We start from the raw sequence: 21,715 nt of genomic DNA on the forward strand, positions 1-21,715 counted from the left end.
CTTTGAACCTTTTCTAATTTCGCTATATCTTTGAGATACTGCGACCAGAACTGAACGCAATACCCAAGGTGATGTTGCAACATGGAGCGATACAGAGGCATTATAGTATTATTGGTCTTATTTATCATCCCTTTTCTATTAATTCCCAGTATCCTGTTTGTTTTTTGAGTGCCACTGCACACTGGGCAGAAGATTTTAGTGTATTGTCTACAATGACACCTAAATCTTTTTCTTGGGTGCTGACCTCCAAGGTGAACCCTAGCATCAAGTAACTATCATTTGGATTATTCTTCCCAGATGTGTATCACCTTACATTTGTCCACCTTTAATTTCATCTGCTATTTGGATGCCCAGTCTTCCAATTTCCTAAGGTCTTCCTACAATTTTTCACAGTCTGTATGTGTTTTAACAACCTTGAATAGTTTTTTGTCATCTATACATTTATTCACCTCACTCCAAGGGCACTTTCTTTATGACAAGGATAGAGACTCATGGTTATAGAAAACATCTCACCTGAGATAGTAGTGAAGATTCGGACACAAGAATCACCATGAAAGGCTGTCACTTCTGTAATGTCACAGGGAGGCTCCACCATTGCTAAAGGTGTCCTTTCAATCTAACTGGAATTTTCATGTGCTAAAATGCAATGCATGGAAATACTGCTTCACAAAATGTTCACTATAACTAGATCCCCATGCCATGCTATCATTAGAGAATTACATCTCTTTAGAAACCTGTAATTTTCCAGGGGTAGAATGTTGGTGCCAATCTCGTTTCTCTTCCCTCACTCTTGATCTGTAAACAGTATAGGACACGGATGTTTGGTTTCTCAGGACAGGGCAAGGCTCTGATAATGGAAGGAATGCTGTTGCCTAAGACCTTTCTTCTGCTAATTAAAGCAACATTTCTTAACCATATCCAAGTGTAGACCTTTTCAGATCTGCTATGAAATTTTCTTGTAGAAATAATGATTGAGTTAAACTACTGAAAGAGGGAGGAGCTAAGAAGGAAATCATTGATAGATTGGAAAATGTTCTTCAATATCTCAAATAAATGAGTATTTGTTTAATTGTTGATTCTTTGTATTATTACTTTTCTTTTGTTTGTCACATTGGCATGCCTTCTTGCCTTGTCTGTCTCTCATATTAATGAGAGGACAAATATATATATAAAGAATCAGGGAGCATCTCTGAGGCTCAGCAGTGAGGACAGCATTGAATCTGCTATTGCAGGGATTTGGCGGGCTATAAATTCTGTAGCATAGCATAGCACAGACAGCTCTAATCATGAAGCCCATTGCCATTGCATTCTTGCTAGGACTTCTAGTCCTGAAGAGTGAAGCCAGAGTCTTCAGCAAGTGTGAGCTGGCTTCTGCTTTGAAGCGTGGAGGGATGGCTGGCTACCATGGAATCACCCTTGCTAACTGTAAGCACTAATAATTTTACTTTCTTCCATTATTTCTGTCCTTTGTTTTCCACCAGGTAAACATTGGTATACATTCTTACTTTCCTATCTAAGTAGACATCCTCATATATTCTTTCGTCTTGGTTTACATTCATGATTACATTCTTTTCTTGTTGTGATACACAATAGTTTTCTTGGTTCATATTCTAGTGGTCTCATGTTGTACTTGTCTTTTTTTGTAAAGAATACGTTATAAAACTGTACAATAGCATACCCAAATTAAACGTAGGTGCACAGAAACTGCATCTACTTTTAAGGATCAATTCATACATGTTCCCAGGGGCATAATTGGGGTGGAGATGTAAAGCACATATTTTTCTCTTTAAATATATGTGTAGATACATAGCTTGTGCTTTGGAATACTGACCCGTAAATATTCTCAAGCCTAAAGATCAAAACTTTGAAAAAACAAATGAGATTTTAATGTCTACCAAAACTGAATTCCACAAATGAATTTCTCTTGGGAGAACATTTCCTTAAATAAAGAGTCAAACTGAAAAAAACTTGCAGGTGCTGATATTCAGACCACAGGAGTTAGCCTGGCTAACTCCAGCAGTTCGCGGTGATACCGGATAGTCAATGCTGGGCTGTTTCTGCTGACCAACACTGAATATCCAGTTTATTTCTGGCCACTAAGAACATGGGGTCTCTTTTACTAAGCCACGGTTAAAAGTTGCCTGCGGGGATCCAAGATGGCTGCACCTAGCTAAGTTGCTGTGAGCCTTGTTTTTCGTGCTCTACTACAATGCCTAAACGAAGAGGGAGAACAACGAGCAGAGCTTCCCCATTACCCCCCTCCTTATCTGGTCCGATGGATCGTTTTTTGAGGCCACAGGGAGCTACTTCTGACAGCGGAATGCAGCCAGTAGAGAACGCCGGCAATTTGGAGATTTCGGATTCTCCTGGCTATGAAGTCACCTTGAGCCCCGCTGCGCCCACCCCTCCTCCCCAGCCGATCGGCGCAAGTTCTTTCCTTATTGAATCGACGGGGTCCACTCCGGAAGATGGTAGGGGCCCAGAGGAACGCCGATTGGAAGCTTCATTTACATCTCAGGTTGGAACGGAGGGCAGTTTGCCCATGGAATCGCCGCGGATCGAGGGAGGAGGACCTGAGGGACTGGGTGAGACTCGTGAGCGGTTTTCTGAAAGGTTTGAATTACCTAAAGAGCTAGTAACTAAACCGAAAGAAGTGACATTAGATGCATTATGGGACTTAGTTTCTAATTTGGGACAAACCTTCTTAAAACAGACTAATGAAGTAATGCCAAAAGTAAAATCCTTGGAAATTGATTTACAAAAAAAAGATGAGCAGCTTAAAGAGTTAAATGATAAAGTGGATAAAATGGATCAAAGAATTGTGAAGATTGAAACAATACAACCTACTATGACGAAAGATTTGACAAACCTCAGACTGAAAACTGAAATTTTTGACAATTATATTAAAAGTTACAACCTGAGATTTGTTAACTTTCCTAGATTACAGAATGTTGCTCCTCTTGAGATGCTGAAACGCTATATGCGTGAAATTTTGATGATACCTGAGTCGAATTTACCACCATTGACTATGGCATATTATATTCCTGGGAAAAATTTGAACCAACTTGACAATCCGATTGATGTCTCTCTTTTGCTTCAGACTTCTGACTCTGAATTAGCAACTGCCGCCACGTTAGTGGCGATGGTTGCATTATTACCAGATAAGAATTGGATCTTTCGTTTATTTTTCCGAAATAAAGATAAGCCCTTTTTGGGCTTTAAAATATTATTATTTCCTGATGTCTCTAAAGAGACTAGAAGACGGAGGAAACAATTCTTGCTCCTTAGGCCTGAGGTTTTGCACTTGGGGGAAACCTTTTTTTTTTAAGGTACCCCTGCAAATGCATAATAAGGCTTAGGGAGAAGAAATACGTTTTCACAGAACCAGCTCACGTATCGGCACTTATTGCCTCGGTAAAAGTGGATAAGCATTAAATTACAAGATAACTCCACTTAGCAAGGTTTGCACCATCCGTTATATATTTCCCTTTGTTATACTCCCTTAGATTTCCTAATCTTGGATTTCAAATTTATGGACTTGAGTATGGGTTACCTTGAAAATGTATATTGTTTTTTCTTTATATATTTTCTTAATTTTCCTTAGCAGTTATATAACTGCTTTATCTTTCTATACTTTCCTAAGCAAGATGTTTCTTGTAATAAAATGGATAAATGAATAAATATAAATGAAAAAAAAAAAAAAAAGTGGCCTGCGGCAGTGTAGGCGTGTGTATTAGGCATGCGCCGGGCCAGTTTTTACCGCAACTGCAAAAAAGGTTTTTTTTTAATGCGATAGGAAAGCAGCATGCATCTAAAACTAGCCTAAGCCCTTAATGCCACCCATTGTTCTAGCAGTAAGGGCTCATGCATTACACACGCAGTGACTGATTGGCGCATGCCAACTGCCAATTACCGCTGGAAACGACGCACGTGGGAGGAAATCAAAATTCATCCAGGTGTTATGGGTGCATGCCAAATCTGAAATTACAGCCAGGGGGGCATGCTGGCCTGGCAGTAGTCTCATTTGAGCACACGCTGCACGTGCGTACAGCCTACCACGGTTTAGTAAAAGGGCCCCATAGCTGGCCAAGTCAGTGTTCAGCACTGGTCGGCTAAGTTCATAGCAGCCAAAGATAGACCTGCTATTGATGTGGCCACATTTGGCTGCCAAAATTAGCCAGCAATGCACTGAAAATCAGCAGTTAGCCGGTTATATCGTGCAATATAACCAGCTATCCGCTAAGCACTAACTGGGAATATTCAGCAGGAGACGGCCTGCTATCTCCTGCTGAATATCGGCAGATAAGTACATAAGTAATGCCACACTGGGAAAAGACCAAGGGTCCATTGAGCCCAGGTATGTCACCAGAGACACTGACCAACCACATGAAAGCAGCACGAGGCACACCAACAGACTGATGCACACTGCCACAGACCTTCTTCTCCTGTCCGACTTCAGACACCTGCCCTCTCCTCTCCAACTCCACACCTCCCCCTCCTCCCCGACCAACTCCTTCCTGAATCGCCATGCCGCTACAAAAAAAAAAAAAAGCCGGCACTTACCAGCTGATTCCCCCTGCAGCGCAGCACTGACAACCGGAGCTAAGGGAAATGCTCTGGCTCTGAAAACAGCAGCAGTTGTCAGACAGGAACTAACTCCCTAACTCTCTGCAAATTGAGGAGAGGATAAGAGAGCCAAGCAGAGAGCACAGAATCCTGTCAGATGAGAGCACAGGGTAAGGCAGGGACCTTGCAGTAAGGTATCCCCCCAAAGGTGACTGAGGGAGGGTGACCCTGGAACTGGGAGGAAGGGAGAGGGACCCTGTAACCGGGAGGGAGTGGGGGAGGGGGACAACCCTGGGATGGAGGGGGGAGAAAAACCCTGGAATTGGAAGGGAGGGGGTGACCCTGTAACTGGGAGGGAGGCGGGGGCACTGGCACACACTCTCATTCTCTCAGACACACTCTCTCTCTCACAGACACACTCGCACCCAATCTCACTCTCTCTCTGTCACACACAAACACTCACACATTCACTCTCTCTCTCTCTCTCTCTCACAGTCACTCTCACACACGCTCTCTCAAACATACACACTCCAAGGAAAAACTTCCTAGCACCCATTTCATTTGTGTCAGAAACGGGCCTTTTTTCCTAGTTCATAAATGATCTAGAGATGGGAATAACTAGTGAGGTAATTTAAACTTTGTGCCATCAGTAAATGTTTCAAACTTGTAATTTTTCACAATCCTCTTACGATTTAACAAGCGGGACCGTACGAGACTGGGAGACTGGACATCCAAATGGCAGATAATGTTTAATGTGAGCAAGTACAAAGTCATGCATGTGGGAAAGAGGAACCCAAACTATAGCTACTTGATGCAATTTTCTACATTAGGAATCAATGCCCAGGAAAAGGATCTAGGTGTCATCGTTGAAGGTACATTGAAACCCTCTGCTCAGTGTGCAGCAGTATCTAAGAAAGCAAATAGAATGTAAGGAATTATTAGGAAACGAATGGAAAAACAAGCATGAGAATGTTGTAATGCCTTTGTATCGCTCCATGGTGCGATCATACTTCAAATACTGTGTGCAATTCTGGTCACCGCATCTCAAAAACGATATAGCGGAATTAGAAAAGGTACAGAGAAGGGTGACAAAAAATGATAAAGGAGATGAGATGATTTACATGATTTACTTATGCACTCTTATTTGTAACAATTGTAAAATTATTATTCCGTTAATATGATTGCTATGATATTCTTATGCACCTATCTGTATCTATATTCTGAAATTCTTATTCTATAATGTGTATATGTCGTTGTAACATTTTGTAAGCCACATTGAGGCTGCAAATATGTGGGAAATGTGGGATACAAGTGCAGCAAATAAATACATAAAAATAAAAAATGACTTCCCTGTGAGGAAAGGCTAAAGAGACTAGAGTTCCTTAGCTTGAAGAAGAGGTGGCTGTGGAGAGATTTCGTAGAGGTCTATAAAATACTGAGAGGAGTAGGAATGGGTAGACATGAATCACTTGTTTACTCTTTTCTAAAAATACTAGGGACTCAGAGCACGCAATGAAGTTATAAAGTAGTAAATTTAAAACAAACCAGCGAAAATATTCTTCACTCTGGAATTCGTTGCTAGAGAATGTGGTAAAAGCAATTAGTTTAGTTGGGTTTAAAAAAGGTTTGGATAACTTCCTAAAAGAAAAATCCATAAACCGGATGGACTTGGGAAAATCCACTGCTTATTTCTAGGACAAGCAGCATAAAATCTGTTTTACTGTTCTGGGATCTTGCCAGGTACTTGTGAACTAGATTGGCACTTTTGGAAACATGATACAGGGCTTAAGGTAAAATTATGTATCATACCTGATAATTTTCTTTCCATTAATCATAGCTGATCAATCCATAGACTGGTGGGTTGTGTCCATCTACCAGCAGGTGGAGATAGAGAGCAAACTTTTGCCTCCCTATATGTGGTCATGTGCTGCCGGAAACTCCTCAGTATGTCGATATCAAAGCTCCATCCGCAGGACTCAGCACTTAGAGAATTACACCCACAAAGGGACACTCTGCCCAGCTCACCGCCGCCGAAACGGGGGAGGGGAATTAACCCAGCTCATCCCCACACAAGTGGGGGAGGGGAATCTGTCCAGCTCATCCCCACGGAGCGGGGGAGGGACACCACCCCGCCAATGCGGGGGGATCTGGCTTATCCTGCAACCGCAACCGCGGGAGGAGCTGACTGACCCTAACACCGCCGAAGTGGGAGGGGTACAAAGCTGCCCTACAGCCGCACGAAGCGGGAGGGAGCGCCGGCAGAATTTATGTCTCAATCCAGCCCCGTAAAACGGAGGGGAGAGGAATGCAGCAGCTCACTGTAACACGAACTCGTCTCAACTCTTGAAGAATCCAATTGACAAAACTTGAACACGAAGTCCTCCTGAACAGGAACTGAAGACTAAACTTGAACCTGAAACGCAACCAGAATATAAACAATACAGATATCTGGGAGGGGCTATGGATTGATCAGCTATGATTAATGGAAAGAAAATTATCAGGTACAATACATAATTTTACCTTCCATATCATCATGCTGATCAATCCATAGACTGGTGGGATGTACCGAAGCAGTACTCACCCAGGGCGGGACATTGAAATCCCTGACCGCAACACTGAAGCTCCAAACCGGGCCTCCGCCCGAGCAGCCACAGTCAAGCGGTAATGCTTGGAGAAGGTATGGGCCGATGCCCAAGTTGCCGCCTTGCATATCTCTTCCAAGGAGACGGACCCGGCCTCTGCCATCGAGGCCGCCTGAGCTCTAGTGGAGTGAGCCTTCAGCTGGATAGGCGGCACCTTCCCCGCGGCCACATAAGCCGCTGCAATGGCTTCCTTGACCCATCTTGCCACTGTAGGCTTAGCAGCCTGCAGACCCTTACGAGGACCTGCAAACAGGACAAACAGATGATCCGACTTCCGGAAATCATTGGTCACTTCCAAGTATCTGATGATGACTCGTCTCACATCCAGATATTTGAGAGCAGAGTATTCCTCTGGGTAGTCCTCCCTACGAAAGGAAGGGAGACAGAGCTGCTGATTCACATGGAAGCGAGAAACAATCTTGGGCAGAAAGGAAGGCACTGAGCGAATAGACACCCCTGCCTCAGTGAACTGCAGAAAAGGCTCTCGACATGAGAGTGCCTGGAGCTCAGAAACTCTTCTGGCTGAAGTGATAGCCACCAAAAAGACTGCTTTCAACGTCAGGTCTTTCAGAGATGCCCTCAAAAAGGGTTCAAAAGGCGGCTTCTGCAAGGCTCTTAGCACCAGGTTGAGATTCCACGCAGGCACCACTGAGTGCAGAGGAGGGCGCAGGTGATTAACTCCCTTGAGAAAACGCACCACATCTGGCTGCGAAGCCAGGGAAGCACCCTTCAGGCGGCCCCTGAAGCAAGCCAGAGCCGCTACCTGGACTTTAAGGGAACTGAGCGACAGGCCTTTCTCCAGACCTACTTGCAGGAACGCCAACACTGAAGAAATTGGAGCAGTGAAGGGAGAAAGTGAGCCTGCTTCACACCACGCTGCAAAGGTACGCCAAACCCTGGCGTAAGCAGTAGAAGTAGAGCGCTTCCTCGCTCTCAGCATAGTGGCGATGACCTTGTCTGAGAAGCCCTTCTTTCTCAGACGCTGCCGCTCAATAGCCAGGCCGTAAGACCAAAGGGGGAGGGATCCTCCATCACCACGGGACCCTGATGCAACAGGCCCTGCTCCACTGGCAGCCGCAGAGGGTCGTCCACTGAGAGCCTGATCAAGTCCGCATACCAGGGACGTCTGGGCCAGTCCGGACCCACCAGGATTATCCGGCCCGGATGCTTTGCCACCCGGTCTAGCACCCTGCCCAACATGGGCCAGGGCGGGAACACATAGAGAAGCTCCTGTGTCCGCCACTGTTGGAGAAGAGCATCTACTCCCAGAGATCGAGGGTCCCGTCATCTGCTGAAAAAGCGCGGCACTTGGCAATTGGCCGATGACGCCATCAGATCTAGGCTCGGCTGGCCCCAGCGCTTCGTGATGTCCAAGAACGCCTGAGCCGATAACTGCCACTCTCCGGGATCCAAGGTTATGGCGACTGAGAAAGTCCGCCTTGACATTCATGACTCCGGCAATGTGGGCCGCTGACAGCTGTTCCAGGTTCGCTTCCGCCCACTGGCATAGATTCATGGCTTCCTTGGCTAGAGGGGCGCTCTTGGTACCTCCCTGGCGGTTGACATAGGCCACAGCCGTAGCATTGTCCGACAGGACCCGTACAGGCCAAAAGCGCCAACCGAATGGCTCTGAGTTCCAGGAGGTTGATAGACCACTTTGCCCCTGCAGGAGACCAGAGCCCCTGCGCTGTCCTTCCCAAGCAGTGGGCTTCCCAGCCCGTCAAAGAGGCGTCCGTCGTGACGACAATCCACTCCGGGGTCACCAGAGGCATCCCTGCAGACAACTTGTCTGACTTCAGCCACCAGCTCAGCTCCCTGCGCACTGCTGGGTCCAAGGGAAGGCGCACAGCATAATCCTCCGACACCGGAGTCCAGCGCTGCAGCAGAGAGTGTTGTAGTGGTCTCATATGAGCCCTGGCCCAGGGCACTACTTCCATCGTGGCCGTCATAGAGCCCAACAGCTGCACATAGTCCCAAGCCCGAAGCGGAGAGGCTACTAGGAACTGGTCCACCTGAGCCTGAAGTTTGACAATCCGATTGTCCGGCAGGAACACTCTGCCCACTTGGGTGTCGAAACGAACTCCCAGATACTCCAGGGACTGAGTCGGGCGCAGCTGGCTTTTCTCCCAGTTGATGATCCACCCCAGGGAGCTCAAAAGAGCAATCACCCGGTCCACAGCTTTGCCGCACTCTGCATAAGAGGGGGCTCGGATCAACCAGTCGTCCAGATAAGGATGGACTTGTACTCCTTCCTTTCGCAGGAAGGCCGCGATGACCACCATTACTTTGGAGAAGGTCCGCGGAGCAGTAGCCAACCCGAATGGGAGGGCTCTGAACTGGAAGTGTCGGCCCAGGACTGCAAAACGCAGAAAGCGTTGATGAGGAGGCCAGATGGGAATATGCAAGTACGCTTCCTTGATGTCCAAGGATGCCAGGAACTCCCCTGCCTTCACTGCCGCTATAACAGAGCGGAGAGTCTCCATGCGAAAGTGCCGAACTTTCAAGGCCCGATTGACCCCTTTGCGGTCGAGGATAGGCCGTACAGAACCTCCTTTCTTTGGTACCACAAAGTAAATGGAGTAACGACCCTTGCCAAGCTGATTTTCTGGCACCGGAACGACCGCACCCAGGCGGATCAGATTGTCCAAGGTCTGCTGCACTGCCACAGCTTTGACCGGAGACTTGCAGGGAGAGAGTACAAACCCGTCTCTTAAGGGTCGGCAGAACTCTAGCTTGTAGCCGTCTCTGATGACTTCCAGCACCCAAGCGTCTGAAGTTACCCTGGTCCACTCGCCCAGAAACGAGGACAGGCGTCCTCCAATCTGCACTGGGCCATGGACCAGGACCCCGTCATTGGGTACGAGACCCTGGGGGAGGACCGGAGGGCGCACCTCCGGGACGGCGGTCTCTGCGAAAGGAATGCTGCTTGGGGGAGAAGTTCCTCTTGAAGGAAGAGGGGGCAGAGGAGCCCGACTTGCCCGGGCGGTACCGACGGGCTTCCTGAAACCATCCTCTGGAGTTACCGGGGCGAGCACTGGCCCGAGCCCTGACCTCTGGTAACCTCTTGCCCTTAGACGTGCCAAGATCGGTCACAATTTTGTCCAGCTCAACCCCAAAGAGCAGCTTGCCTTTAAAAGGCAACTTAGCCAGGCGGGACTTAGAGGCGTGGTCAGCAGACCAATGCTTCAGCCAAAGCCACCGCCGCGCAGAGACTGTCTGAGCCATACCTTTAGCTGAGGCTCTCAAGACATCATACAGCAAGTCTGCCAAATAAGCCAAGCCCGATTCCAGGGCCGGCCAATCAGCCCTCAAGGAAGGATCCGAGGGGGAAGCCCGCTGCACAATCGTCAGGCACGCCCTGGCCACATAGGAGCCGCAAACTGAGGCCTGCAAACTTAAGGCAGCCGCCTCGAAGGACGACCTTAAGGCCGCCTCCAATCTTCTGTCTTGGGCGTCCTTTAGGGCCGTGCCCCCTTCCACTGGCAACGCCGTTTTCTTAGTCACCGCAGTGATTAAAGAATCCACGGTAGGCCAAAGAAAGGCCTCCCGTTCACTTCAGGCAAAGGATAGAGGCGGGACATAGCCCTAGCCACTTTGAGGCTCACTTCCGGGACATCCCATTGAGCCGAAATTAAAGTGTGCATGGCATCATGCACGTAGAAGGTTCTAGGCGGGCGCTTCGTCCCCAGCATAATGGCGGAGCCAACAGGGGCTGAGGGAGAGACGTCCTCTGGAGAGGAAATCTTCAAAATGCTCATGGCCTGCATTAACAGGTTGGGCAAATCCTCTGAGCGAAAGATCCGCGCTGCAGAGGGGTCATCCGCTCCATCCGAGCGGGAATCCGTCTCCTCCAAGGAATCCCCAAGGGACCGTTGGGAGAACCCAGATACGCTGCCCTCATCTACATCAGAGGAGACAGAGTCCTCTAAGGCCTGGGAATCCACCCGAGGGCGCTTACTTCCGGGGGCCTCAACCCCTTTATCGGCCAGGGTAGCAGGGGCAGCGTTTTGCATAAGGAAGGCCTGATGCAGCAGCAAAATAAACTCGGGGGAGAAACCCCCCAGACTGTGCACTTCAGCAGCCTGGGCCACGGCCCTAGACGCACCCTCAACCGGCGCTCACAAGAGCGGGGGAGAAACATGCTGCGCATCCAAGATGGCGTCCGGTGCGACACTCCGCGAAGGAGCCGCGCGGGAAGAACGGCGCTTAACTTTAGCCGCTTTTTTGCCGTCGCCCAAATCAAGGGCGGCCATGGCATTAACGTCTCCCAGCTCAAGGGCGGCCCAAGAAGACGCCGTCCGAGCAGAGTGGCCGGCCAAGATGGCGGAGGCGAGCAGCGGGGGATGGGCGTTTATGGCGGGAAAAACCACCGCACCGGAGGAAGAACCGGGACACTGACCGGCCTCCAAACTGACACCCAACAAGGGCGAATCAGACTTTAAGACCACCGCATCCCCGCTAGAAGCGCACACGCGGTCCGGGGAGCGATTCTTCGTGCCCTCGCCCTTCGACACCATAGGCCACGCGGAGATCGATCGGGGAACCCCCGCCCGCTATAAAAAGGTAAAAATTACCTGCTTCTCGCTCCGATCTGTAAGGAACTGGTGTCCCAGTGAGTAGCTGCAATAAACGTTTAAATAAACGTCGAAATAAACGCCCTTAAGGACGTCCAAAATTTTTTTTTTTTTTTTTACGGAGCCAGTGGGAGGGGGGAGAAAAGGAGGGACCTGGCACCACCAGGTTTGCACTTGCTCAAGAAGAGCCCTCAACCCCAGGTACTCAACAAAACCTAAAAATTAGGCTTGGAGACCTAGCCAGAGCTGCTGCTGTGTGTGACCACCACCTGCTGAGATAGAGAACATACTGAGGAGTTTCCGGCAGCACATGACCACATATAGGGAGGCAAAAGTTTGCTCTCTATCTCCACCTGCTGGTAGATGGACACAACCCACCAGTCTATGGATTGATCAGCATGATGATATGGAATGGTCCTTTGGTGTGTTGGGGATGCATTTGTTCTTATATCATGATTAATGATTTCTTTTCACACATATTATCTTCTCATTGGTAAGAATGACTGCTATAAGATAACTCTTCCCTGTGGTAGCAGAGGATCATGGTACAGTAGGTGAAGCTTACCCAATAAAATACAAATATTTCTTAACTCATTGATTCATATGTTTTTTCTTTTCTTGGGTTTTGCAATAGAAAAAAATATTTCTCTAACGCCGAAAATATTTGTGCACTAGACCTAATTGTTTATAGAAGACTTATTTTTTTAAAATTAAGCATATGCAGTAGGTAAGATGAGTTGGTACTGTGGATCCTGCCTGAAGGCAGAGTGGACTAGATGATCTCATAAGTTTGCTTGCAGCCCTTTCTTTCTTAGAGGTGTGCAGGCCATTTCTTTCTTCTTCTTTTTTTTTTTTCTCAAGTTTCCTGTGTCATATACAGACTTTTTCATTATATTTGTGTTTCTAAACTATCTGGATATAGCCTACTTTCCCTCCCTTAGAATAGTCTCTTCCCTGTAAGTTTATGAAATTCCTTCCCCTGCTTCTTTTTTTTCTCTTCTTCTTTCTCACATTTTACTCTGTTTTTATATATTATTGTCATCCGCCCTGAAAGAGGGCAGTATTATCAAATTTGAATAAGCCTGAAACCTATTGTTCAATGGTGCTCACTTTTCTTATATAGTCTGGCTATAGACAAATAGTTCACACTGAGGTAATTATTCAAAGTCTAAGCCTAAGTCTATCAATTTTTCATTTACCGCCTTCTATTGAAGCACAAATCAAGGCGGTTTACATATATAACTATTCAGGTACTTGCACTGTCCCAGATTAGCTCACAATCTAAGTATAGGGGTTTAACTAGGCTGGAGAGGATCCTGCCTAGTTAAATAGCTTAAGGCAGGCTATCACCTGATATTCAGCGGCACATAGCCAGATAGTGAGTATCAGCACTGACTGCCCCCGCACTGTTCGGTTACTGCCTTATTTATTTTCACTATTTATATAGGGGCCCTTTTACAAAGACGCAAAAGGTCCTATGTGCATCCAGCATGCGCTAAATAAGCATTACCACCCAGTTACCATATGCCGCAGGCGATAATTCTGAATTTGGCGTCCACTGAAAACACACGGTAGTCAATGGTTGGCAGTAAGGTCTCAGGCCAAAAATGGATACACTAGTTTTTATTTTGTCGCATGTCCATTTTTTGGCCCCTTAAAATAGGCCCTTTTTCCAGGAAGTGGTAAAAACTGGCCTGGCGCGTGCCCAAAAAAAGTACTCGCACTGTCGCAGGCCACGTTTTGCCGCAGCTTAGTAAAATGGCCCCATACCACCTAGGCCTAAGTGGTTTACAAATTTTTTGGCGATGTCGTGGAGGAGCTGGCACTTAACCATCTGATCACAATATTCAGTCAAGTAAATGAATAAAGTTAGGACAGCAAAAGGCTGTCCTAACTTATTATGCCAAGCTACTTATCATCCTGTATGTGGTTAGCTTCTAGGTGGTTGCTATAACCCAGATATTCAATGCCTGTGCCCATTTTTGAAAAAAAAAAAAAAGTCCAAGTGAAAAACATACAAAAGTGAGCCATTGGGATGTAGTAAGAGCCAGCATTCTTAGAAGACTGGCCACACAGACATCCCAATAGAGCAGTGGTGCACCCCTAGGGGGAATGCAGTGGACTTCCCATAAAAGGCCCCAGGTACACACACATCTCACCATTACCCTCTTATATTGTATGGCGAGCCCTCCAAAACCTACTGTACCCAACTGTACACTACTACAATAGCCCTTATGGCTGCAGGTGTCAGCTAAATGTGGGTACAGTAGGTTTTTGGTGGGCTTTGGAGGGCTCACACTTTCTACCACAGAGTGGATTATGGGCCTGCGTCCCCTTCTCTACATTGCACTGTACTGACTACTAGGCTATTCCACAGACCTGCTTGCTGCTGAAGCTGCCATAGGGGCTGGAAAAAACTATTTCTTTCATATCTTTGGGGGTTGGGAGGGGGTCAGTGACCACTGGGGGAGTAAGGTGGGGTCATACCTTAATCCCTCCAGGGGTCATCTGGTCACTTAGGGCCCCCTTTTATGACTTAGGGCCCTGTTTACTATGCCACGCTATAGGAATGTAAGTATTTTTAGCATACGCTAACCATTAGCACACGCTAACTGTGTAAGCACCCATGGGCGCCTACACAGTTCGCGTGCACTAATTTTTGGTACATGCTAAAATCTCTAGCACACCTTAGTAAACAGGTTCTTTAGTCGTGATTGAAACAGGTCTAGACCAAAACATTTAAATTGTAACCCTGGACATTTTGGTTTTGTTCCATTATGGCAGAAAAACGTCCTAGTGTTAGGAAATCCCTAATCCTGCCCCTGACATGCCCCCTTGTGATCTGGATGCACTGCAGACAAACTGAAAGATAAACATCTGTAAAATAGGTTTTGAAAATAGTGATTTGAACATTTAGGCAAGCAAAATGCTCAAATGCTGCTTTATGCCACTTTTTAAACATTTGTTTTTTTTTTTTTTTAAATGAGTCTCGTGGAGGGGCATAATCGAACGGAAACGCCTATCTCCATGGACGTTTATCTCTGAGAACGGGTCCGTGAAGGGGCGGGCCGAACCGTATTTTCGAAAAAATGGACGTTTTTGAGCTGGGCGTTTGTTTTTTTTAGCGATAATGGAAACTAAAAACGCCCAGCTCAAAAACGTCCTAAGCCGAGCCATTTGGTCATGGGAGGGGCCACGATTCGTAGTACACTCGCCCCCCTGACATGCCAGGACACCAACTGGGCACCCTAGGTCAGTGCGGTGGACTTCAGAAAAAGCTCCCACATCATAGCTCCCTTACCAAGGGTGCTGAACACCCAACCCCCCTCCCCCAAAAACCTACTACCCACAAATGTACAACACTACCATAGCTCTTAGGGGTGAAGGGGGCACCTACATGTGGGTACAGTGGGTTTTGGAGGCCTCCCATTTACCAGCACAAGTGTTACAGGTGGGGGGTGGATGGGCCTGGGGCCACCTGGCTGAAGTGCACTGCGGTACCCACTAAAAGTGCTCCAGGGACCTGCATACACGCAGGCCTCTAGGACTGGTTGCTGCTATATAACATTGGCACACCAGTTGACACCTGAAGACTAATCTCTACGAAAACGTCCTTTATTGGAATAACCGCATTTAGTTAACCTCAGATCAGAGGTTGTGCCCCACTGGCAACGAGTCTCCCTGGTACTGAGATGAGCAGTAGGTCAGAGCTGGCAGAATGCTGTACAATGCCCTCTTTCAGCCACATTCAAGGTAAGAACTAAGTTCTGTAATGTGGCTAACACAGGAAAGGGAACTAAAACTGGCTTACAAAAATGGCCACTACCGCATGGACTACAACACGAAACACAACAGGGCACACTCTGACCCAGTAAGCAGGGGGAAAAGCACCATGGGAGAAGAGCCTACCAACTACCAACATCGTGAGACTGTAACACAAGCTAACACAATACCCTACACCCACCACAATGCAATGCTGATGTGACATCTGACCCAGGGAAAGGCTGTGAGAGGAGTGAACACATTCTGCTGTAATGGAGGTGGGTACGGCATTTGAGGCTGGCATACAGGCTGGAAAAAAAGTTTTTAAAGTGGGGTGTTTTTTGGTGGGAGGGGGTTAGTGACCACTGGGGGAGTCCGGGGAGGTCATCCCCGATTCCCTCCAGTGGTCATCTGGGCAGTTGGAGCACTTTTTTGGGACTTGTTCGTGAAAAAAAAGGGTCCAAAAAAAGTGACCCAAAATCGCGGTCAAAATGCCTTTTTTTTCGATTATCTGCTAAAGACGCCCATCTCTCCTCGGCTGATAACCACGCCCCAGTTCCGCCTCCGACATGCCCCCGTCAACTTTATTCATTTCTGCGACGGAGTGCAGTTGGAAACGCCCAAAATCGGCTTTCGATTATACCGATTTGGGCACCTTTGCGAGACAAACGTCTATCTCCCGATTTAGGTCGCACTATTGGCGTTTTTCTCTTTCGAAAATAAGCTGGATAGTAACCTATGTAACTTTGTAAGTCTATGGGCATTGAAAATGAGCCTCTAACAGGCTCATTTGCGAAAGAGAAGGACGTCCATCTTTCGACATAAATTGGAAGATGGACACCCTTCTCCCAGAGACGTCCAAATCAGTATAATCGAAACCCGATTTTGGACGTCTTCAAGAGGGTTTGGCAGAGGCGTAGCGAAGGTGGGACTTGGGCGGGCCTAACACTTGGACGTCTTTGACCAATAATTGAAGAAAACAAGGACATCCCTGACGAACACATGGACGTTTTCACCCGGACCTGTTTTTCTTACAAATAAGGCACAAAAAGGTGCCCGAAATGACCAGATGATCACTGGAGAGAATCGGGGATGACCTCCCGTTACTTCCCCAGTGGTCACTAACCCCCTCCCACCCTCAAAAAACATCTTTAAAAATATGTCGTGCCAGCCTCAATGCCAGACTCAGGTGTCATACTCAGGTCCATGACAGTGCATGCAAGTCCCAGGAGCAGTTTTACTGGGTACTGCAGTGCACTTCAGACAGGCGGACCCAGGCCCATACCCCCCTTACCTGTTACATTTGTGGAGGAAACAGAGAGCGCTCCAAAACCCACCACAAGCCCACTGTACCCACATCTAGGTGCCCCCTTCACCCGTAAGGGCTATGGTAGTGGTGTACAGTTGTGGGTAGTGGGTTTTGGGGAGGCTCTGAACACAAGATAAGGGAGCTATATTCCTGGGAGCATTTTATGAAGTCCACTGCAGTGCCCCCTAGGGTGCCCGGTTTGGGTCCTGACATGTCAAGGGGACCAGTGCACTACAAATGCTGGCTCCTCCCATGACCAAATGGCTTGCATTTGGACATTTGTCACATGGACGTCTTTGCTTTTGAAAATCGCTGAAAGTCAGAAACGTCCATGTCTAGGGACGTCCAAAGCTAGGGATGTCCAAATTTAAAGATGGACGTCCATCTTTTTTCGAAAATACGGTTTTGCCTACCCCTGGATTTCGCCGTTTTGCAAGGACGTCCAAATCACAACTTGGACATCCCTTTTTGAAAATGCCCCTCCACGTATATGAGTGTTTAATCATGAAGAAGTGGAACCTTTGCCGAGCGCCAGATTCAATTATGGCCACATTGTTGGACAGACTGGTTAGACCATGCAGTTTTTTTATCTGCCAACATTTACTATGTTATTATTGATAATCTTTCCAAGATTTTCTAAAGTCTATGGAAGAATGCTCATTAAAATGTTGGTTTCTCCATTCAAATGTATAGAGTTCATAGTTCAGCTTCATTTAATATTCTGCAAATAATAGATAAAAAACAACAAAGCAGTGGAATCAAATGCATTTATTGGAACAATACCCATCTCAATTCTTCAAAAGAGTGCATAAAATCATGCATATGTTCTACCAGTGGTTTTTCAAACATCTTGTTTTTTATGGCACTCTTATGTTCTGCAATACGTTTGTTGAATATACGTACTGTTTTACCAATATATACAAGTCCACAAGGGCAAATAATTGCATAGACAACCTGAGATGTTTTACAATTCAAATATTGTTTTAGTTCAAATTTTTCTCCTGTGTTTGGATTTTCAAAAAATTTTGCTTTCAGATTTACTGTGCAAAAACAACAATTCAAGCATGGAAAATGCCCCCAAACTGGATCTTTCCTTACAGGTACTGGTAATGCTGATGGTGCTAAGAAATCTTTTAAATTTCTATTTCTCTTAAATGCTATCATCAGTTGTTTTTCAGAAAAGCACGGTATATTCTGAACAAGTGTCCAATGTTTTCTAAGTATTTTAATAATGTCACGTGACACATGGTCAAAATAAAGGGTACACACAATTTTATCTGTATTCTTATCAGGAATATTATTATTTCCATGGAGGAGGTTACCGCTTTGATGTTCTTTTGTTTTTAGCATCCCTTCCTCTATATATCTATGTGGATAATCCCCTCTGTTTAAATCTATCAGCCATTACATGCATCTGTTTCTGAAAATCATTAGTATCTGAACATAATTTTTTAACTCTTAAAAACTGACTATATGGGAGGTTACGTTTCAATGGTTGGCTATGACAACTATCATATTTCAAAAGTTTATTCCTGTCCTTTGATTTACGGTATATTGTAGTTTTAAAATTACCATGTTCAAATTGTATTTTTATATCCAGATATGGTATTTCTTTCTATTAAAATACATTTGAAATTTCACATTATTATCACGTGTATTCAACCATTCGTGAAACTCTCTCAGCTGTACTTCACTACCTTCCCATAACATCAGTTTGTCATCTATGAATCTCCTCCATGTTAAAATGTATTTTTTCAAGTGACTAGTCTGTATATATTTCCTTTCAAAATTACCCATGAATAAGTTTGCCAACGATGGGGCTACCGTTGCCCCCATGGCTGTCCCTTTCACCTGTTGGTAATAACATCCTTCAAATTTGAAAAAATTTTCTTTTAAAGCTATAGTAATTATTTGCATGATGAATTCTGTGGGTATTCTTCTATATGATTTCCTCTCAATCAATGCTTCTTGAATTACTGCCAATGCGTCATCTTGCGGAATACTTGTGTAGAGAGACTCGAAGTCAAATGTCACTAAAATAATATTATTATGAACAGGACCCAATTCGTCCAAAATATTAATAATGTGCGTCGAGTCCCTCACATAAGATGGAATAGAGGGAATGAGGGGTCTAAGAAATGAATCCGTGAATACAGACAGAATACATTCGCAATAATTAATAGTGCACCATCAGCAGTTAGACAATGAAGGGAGCTAACAGTTGCATCAGTCGCAATTATGCTCTGCTTCTCAAACTATTTCTCATCCTTATAGTACAATAGTCAGTAGAATAAGGGGCTATGATAGGATCTGTCAGATACACATACCCACACGTCATATTGAAAGAAATCTTGGAGATTACCTTGAGAGCTAAAAAGTGAAACATGGATCTATGTCGGTGACAACTGGTCTCTACTATGTATATGTTGATCTGAGCTAAAAGCTAAGTACCCTATTGATTGGATCAGAAATTATGCTATTATGCTATATATGCAAGGAATAAAGAAAAGATTAGAATGCTTTTGAAAAAAATAAAAAACATAAAAAAAAATATTGAGAATAAAATATGGACTATTGTTAAAACGTTAAAAATAGGATTAATGAGAATTATGGTACCGCCCCTATTGTATGCTTGGCTCATTAAATTATTCAGCCAAAGAGGAGATGGGTACGTGTATCTGACAGATCCTATCGTAGCCCCTTATTCTACTGACTATTGTACTATAAGGTTGAAAAATATTTGGAGAAGCAGAGCATAATTGCGACTGATGCATAGAAATACATTGGCATCTCTAGCGCTTAGCGTGCATTAAAAGCACCAGTGCAGCTAAGTAAAAGACCTCCTAAATGTCCACCGTTTAGTTCTGCCCAGCTCGAGACTTGCCTGCTTGGAATCTACATGTCATAGTGCCTTTTTCTTTCTAGCATCCCATACTTGGAATAATCTCCCTCTAACCCTCCATAGTGATCTCTGTTTCAGGAATTTTAAGATATTACTTAAAACTTGGTGTGTGCCTCAGGAAGCATAAAAACCCAGCAGTATGAGATAGTAAGCAAGGAAAGGTAGTCTGGAGTACCTAATCTTAGGGCCTTGAAAGTGAGAATTGCAACCTTGTATGTGATCTGTTGTTTGATGGGAAGTCAATGTTATTGTTTGAGTAAAGGCATAGTGTGGTTGAAGCCATGGGCATTGCACAGTAACCTAATAGATGTATTTTGCAGTGTTTGGAGTTTCTTCAATATAGTGCAGGGTAGACCAGTTAAACTATATTACAATAGGCTAGACAGGAAGTGAAGAAAGAGAGAACCAGTGCATGAAAATGTTCAGTGTCAAAGAGGTAGCAAATTGCGTGTAGTTGATGGAAGACTAAAAAAGATATAATGGAATTAGAAAAGGTTCAGAGAAGGGCGACAAAAATGATAAAGGGGATGGGACAACTTCCCTATGAGGAAAGGCTAAAGTGGTTAGGGCTCTTCAGCTTGGAGAAAAGACGGCTGAGGGGAGATATGATAGAGGTCTATAAAATAATAAGTGAAGTGGAACAGGTAAACGTGAATCTCTTGTTTAAATACTAGGACTAGGGGGCATGCAATGAAGCAACAAAGTAGTAAATTTAAAACGAATCAGAGAAAATATTTTTTCATTCAACGTGTAACTAAACTCTGGAATTTGTTGCCAGAGAATGTAGTAAAAGCGGTTAGCTTAGAGGGGTTTAAAAAAGGTTTGGATGGCTTCCTAAAGGAAAAGTCCATAGACTTGAGGAAAAGCCAATAGTTCTAGAATAAGCAGCATAAAATATATTGTACTGTTTTGGGATCTTGCCAGGTACTTGTGACCTGGATTGGCCACTATTGGAAACAGGATGCTAGGCTTGATGGACCATCGGTCTGTCCCAGTATGGCAATACTTGTGTACTTATGTAAACTAACCTTGGTCAGATGCGATATTTGAGGTAGAAACGAGAGAGAGGAATCAAATATAATGCCCAAATATAGAAAGCTATATACTGCTGAGAGTGAGGTGCCCAAGAGTGTGATAGGTGAAGGGAGGGAGAGCGGTGTGCCTGATAACCAACAGGTCACCATTTTATCAAGATTAAGTACCAACTATTCTTTAAGCCAGTTAGTTACAAATGCAAGGCACATCTGCAGTGGCGTGAGAGAGGGGGAGACAGGAGATGTGGGTTTGAGCAGAAGAATGTCATCAGCATAGAAATAGGCAGAAATCCCAAAATACTGAATAAGGGCAGCAAGGGGACTCAGGTAGAGATCAAAGAGTAGCAGAGAAAGAATTGAACCCTGTGGCACCCCATGATGTATCTCCCTCTGTTTAGAAGTTGTGTCAGAAAGAACGACCTTAAAGTATGATTTGAAAGAAAGGAGGTGAACCATAAGAGGACCATACCAGGAATCCCTAAAGAAGATAGACATGAGAACAGGAGGGAATGGTTAACCAAATCAAAAGCTGCGGCAGGTCTAAGGCTAATGCTAAGATAGCCCTGTGTTGAATAAGGAGACTAGAATGAAGAATTTGGATGGTGGTAACAATAATCTTAAAGAGAACCCGGTTTTGGATGGGCAAACAATGTTCTACCTAAAGGAAAGGGGAGATGCTATTAAACCTTTTGGCACTGTATATCAATTTAGCTGCTAAGTTTTGAAACAGCTGTAATCTACGTAATTGGTATAATGGTAGACCATGAAGGAGGGAATTACAGTAATCAAGACATGAGATTACCAGGGATTGGATAAGAAGGCGGAGGGAGGATCTGTCAAAGAGAGATCTTGCAAGACATATCTGGTGGAGCACAAAAAATGATTTCTTGATAATCAAGGAGATGTGAGATTTAAAAGTAAGATAA

The 21,715-nt window shown here is 45.3% G+C and overlaps 1 protein-coding gene across 2 annotated transcripts in view; it reads left to right on the forward strand.

The window, feature by feature from the left end:
• The first annotated feature begins 1,161 nt into the window (after positions 1–1,161).
• LOC115463428 (lysozyme C-like) overlaps positions 1,162–21,715 on the forward strand; it is a 38,724-nt gene continuing 18,170 nt past the window's right edge. The window contains exon 1 of one of the 2 annotated variants that reach the window (XM_030193904.1): positions 1,162–1,425. In XM_030193904.1, the coding sequence (XP_030049764.1) occupies positions 1,287–1,425 (139 nt within the window). In that variant the 5' untranslated portion in view covers positions 1,162–1,286. Of the gene's footprint in view, positions 1,426–4,579; positions 4,737–21,715 lie in introns of those variants that run through there. The other variant, XM_030193906.1, reaches the window with a different exon arrangement.

Source organism: Microcaecilia unicolor, chromosome 2 (assembly GCF_901765095.1).
Source record: "Microcaecilia unicolor chromosome 2, aMicUni1.1, whole genome shotgun sequence".
NCBI classification, from domain to species: Eukaryota; Metazoa; Chordata; class Amphibia; order Gymnophiona; family Siphonopidae; genus Microcaecilia; species Microcaecilia unicolor.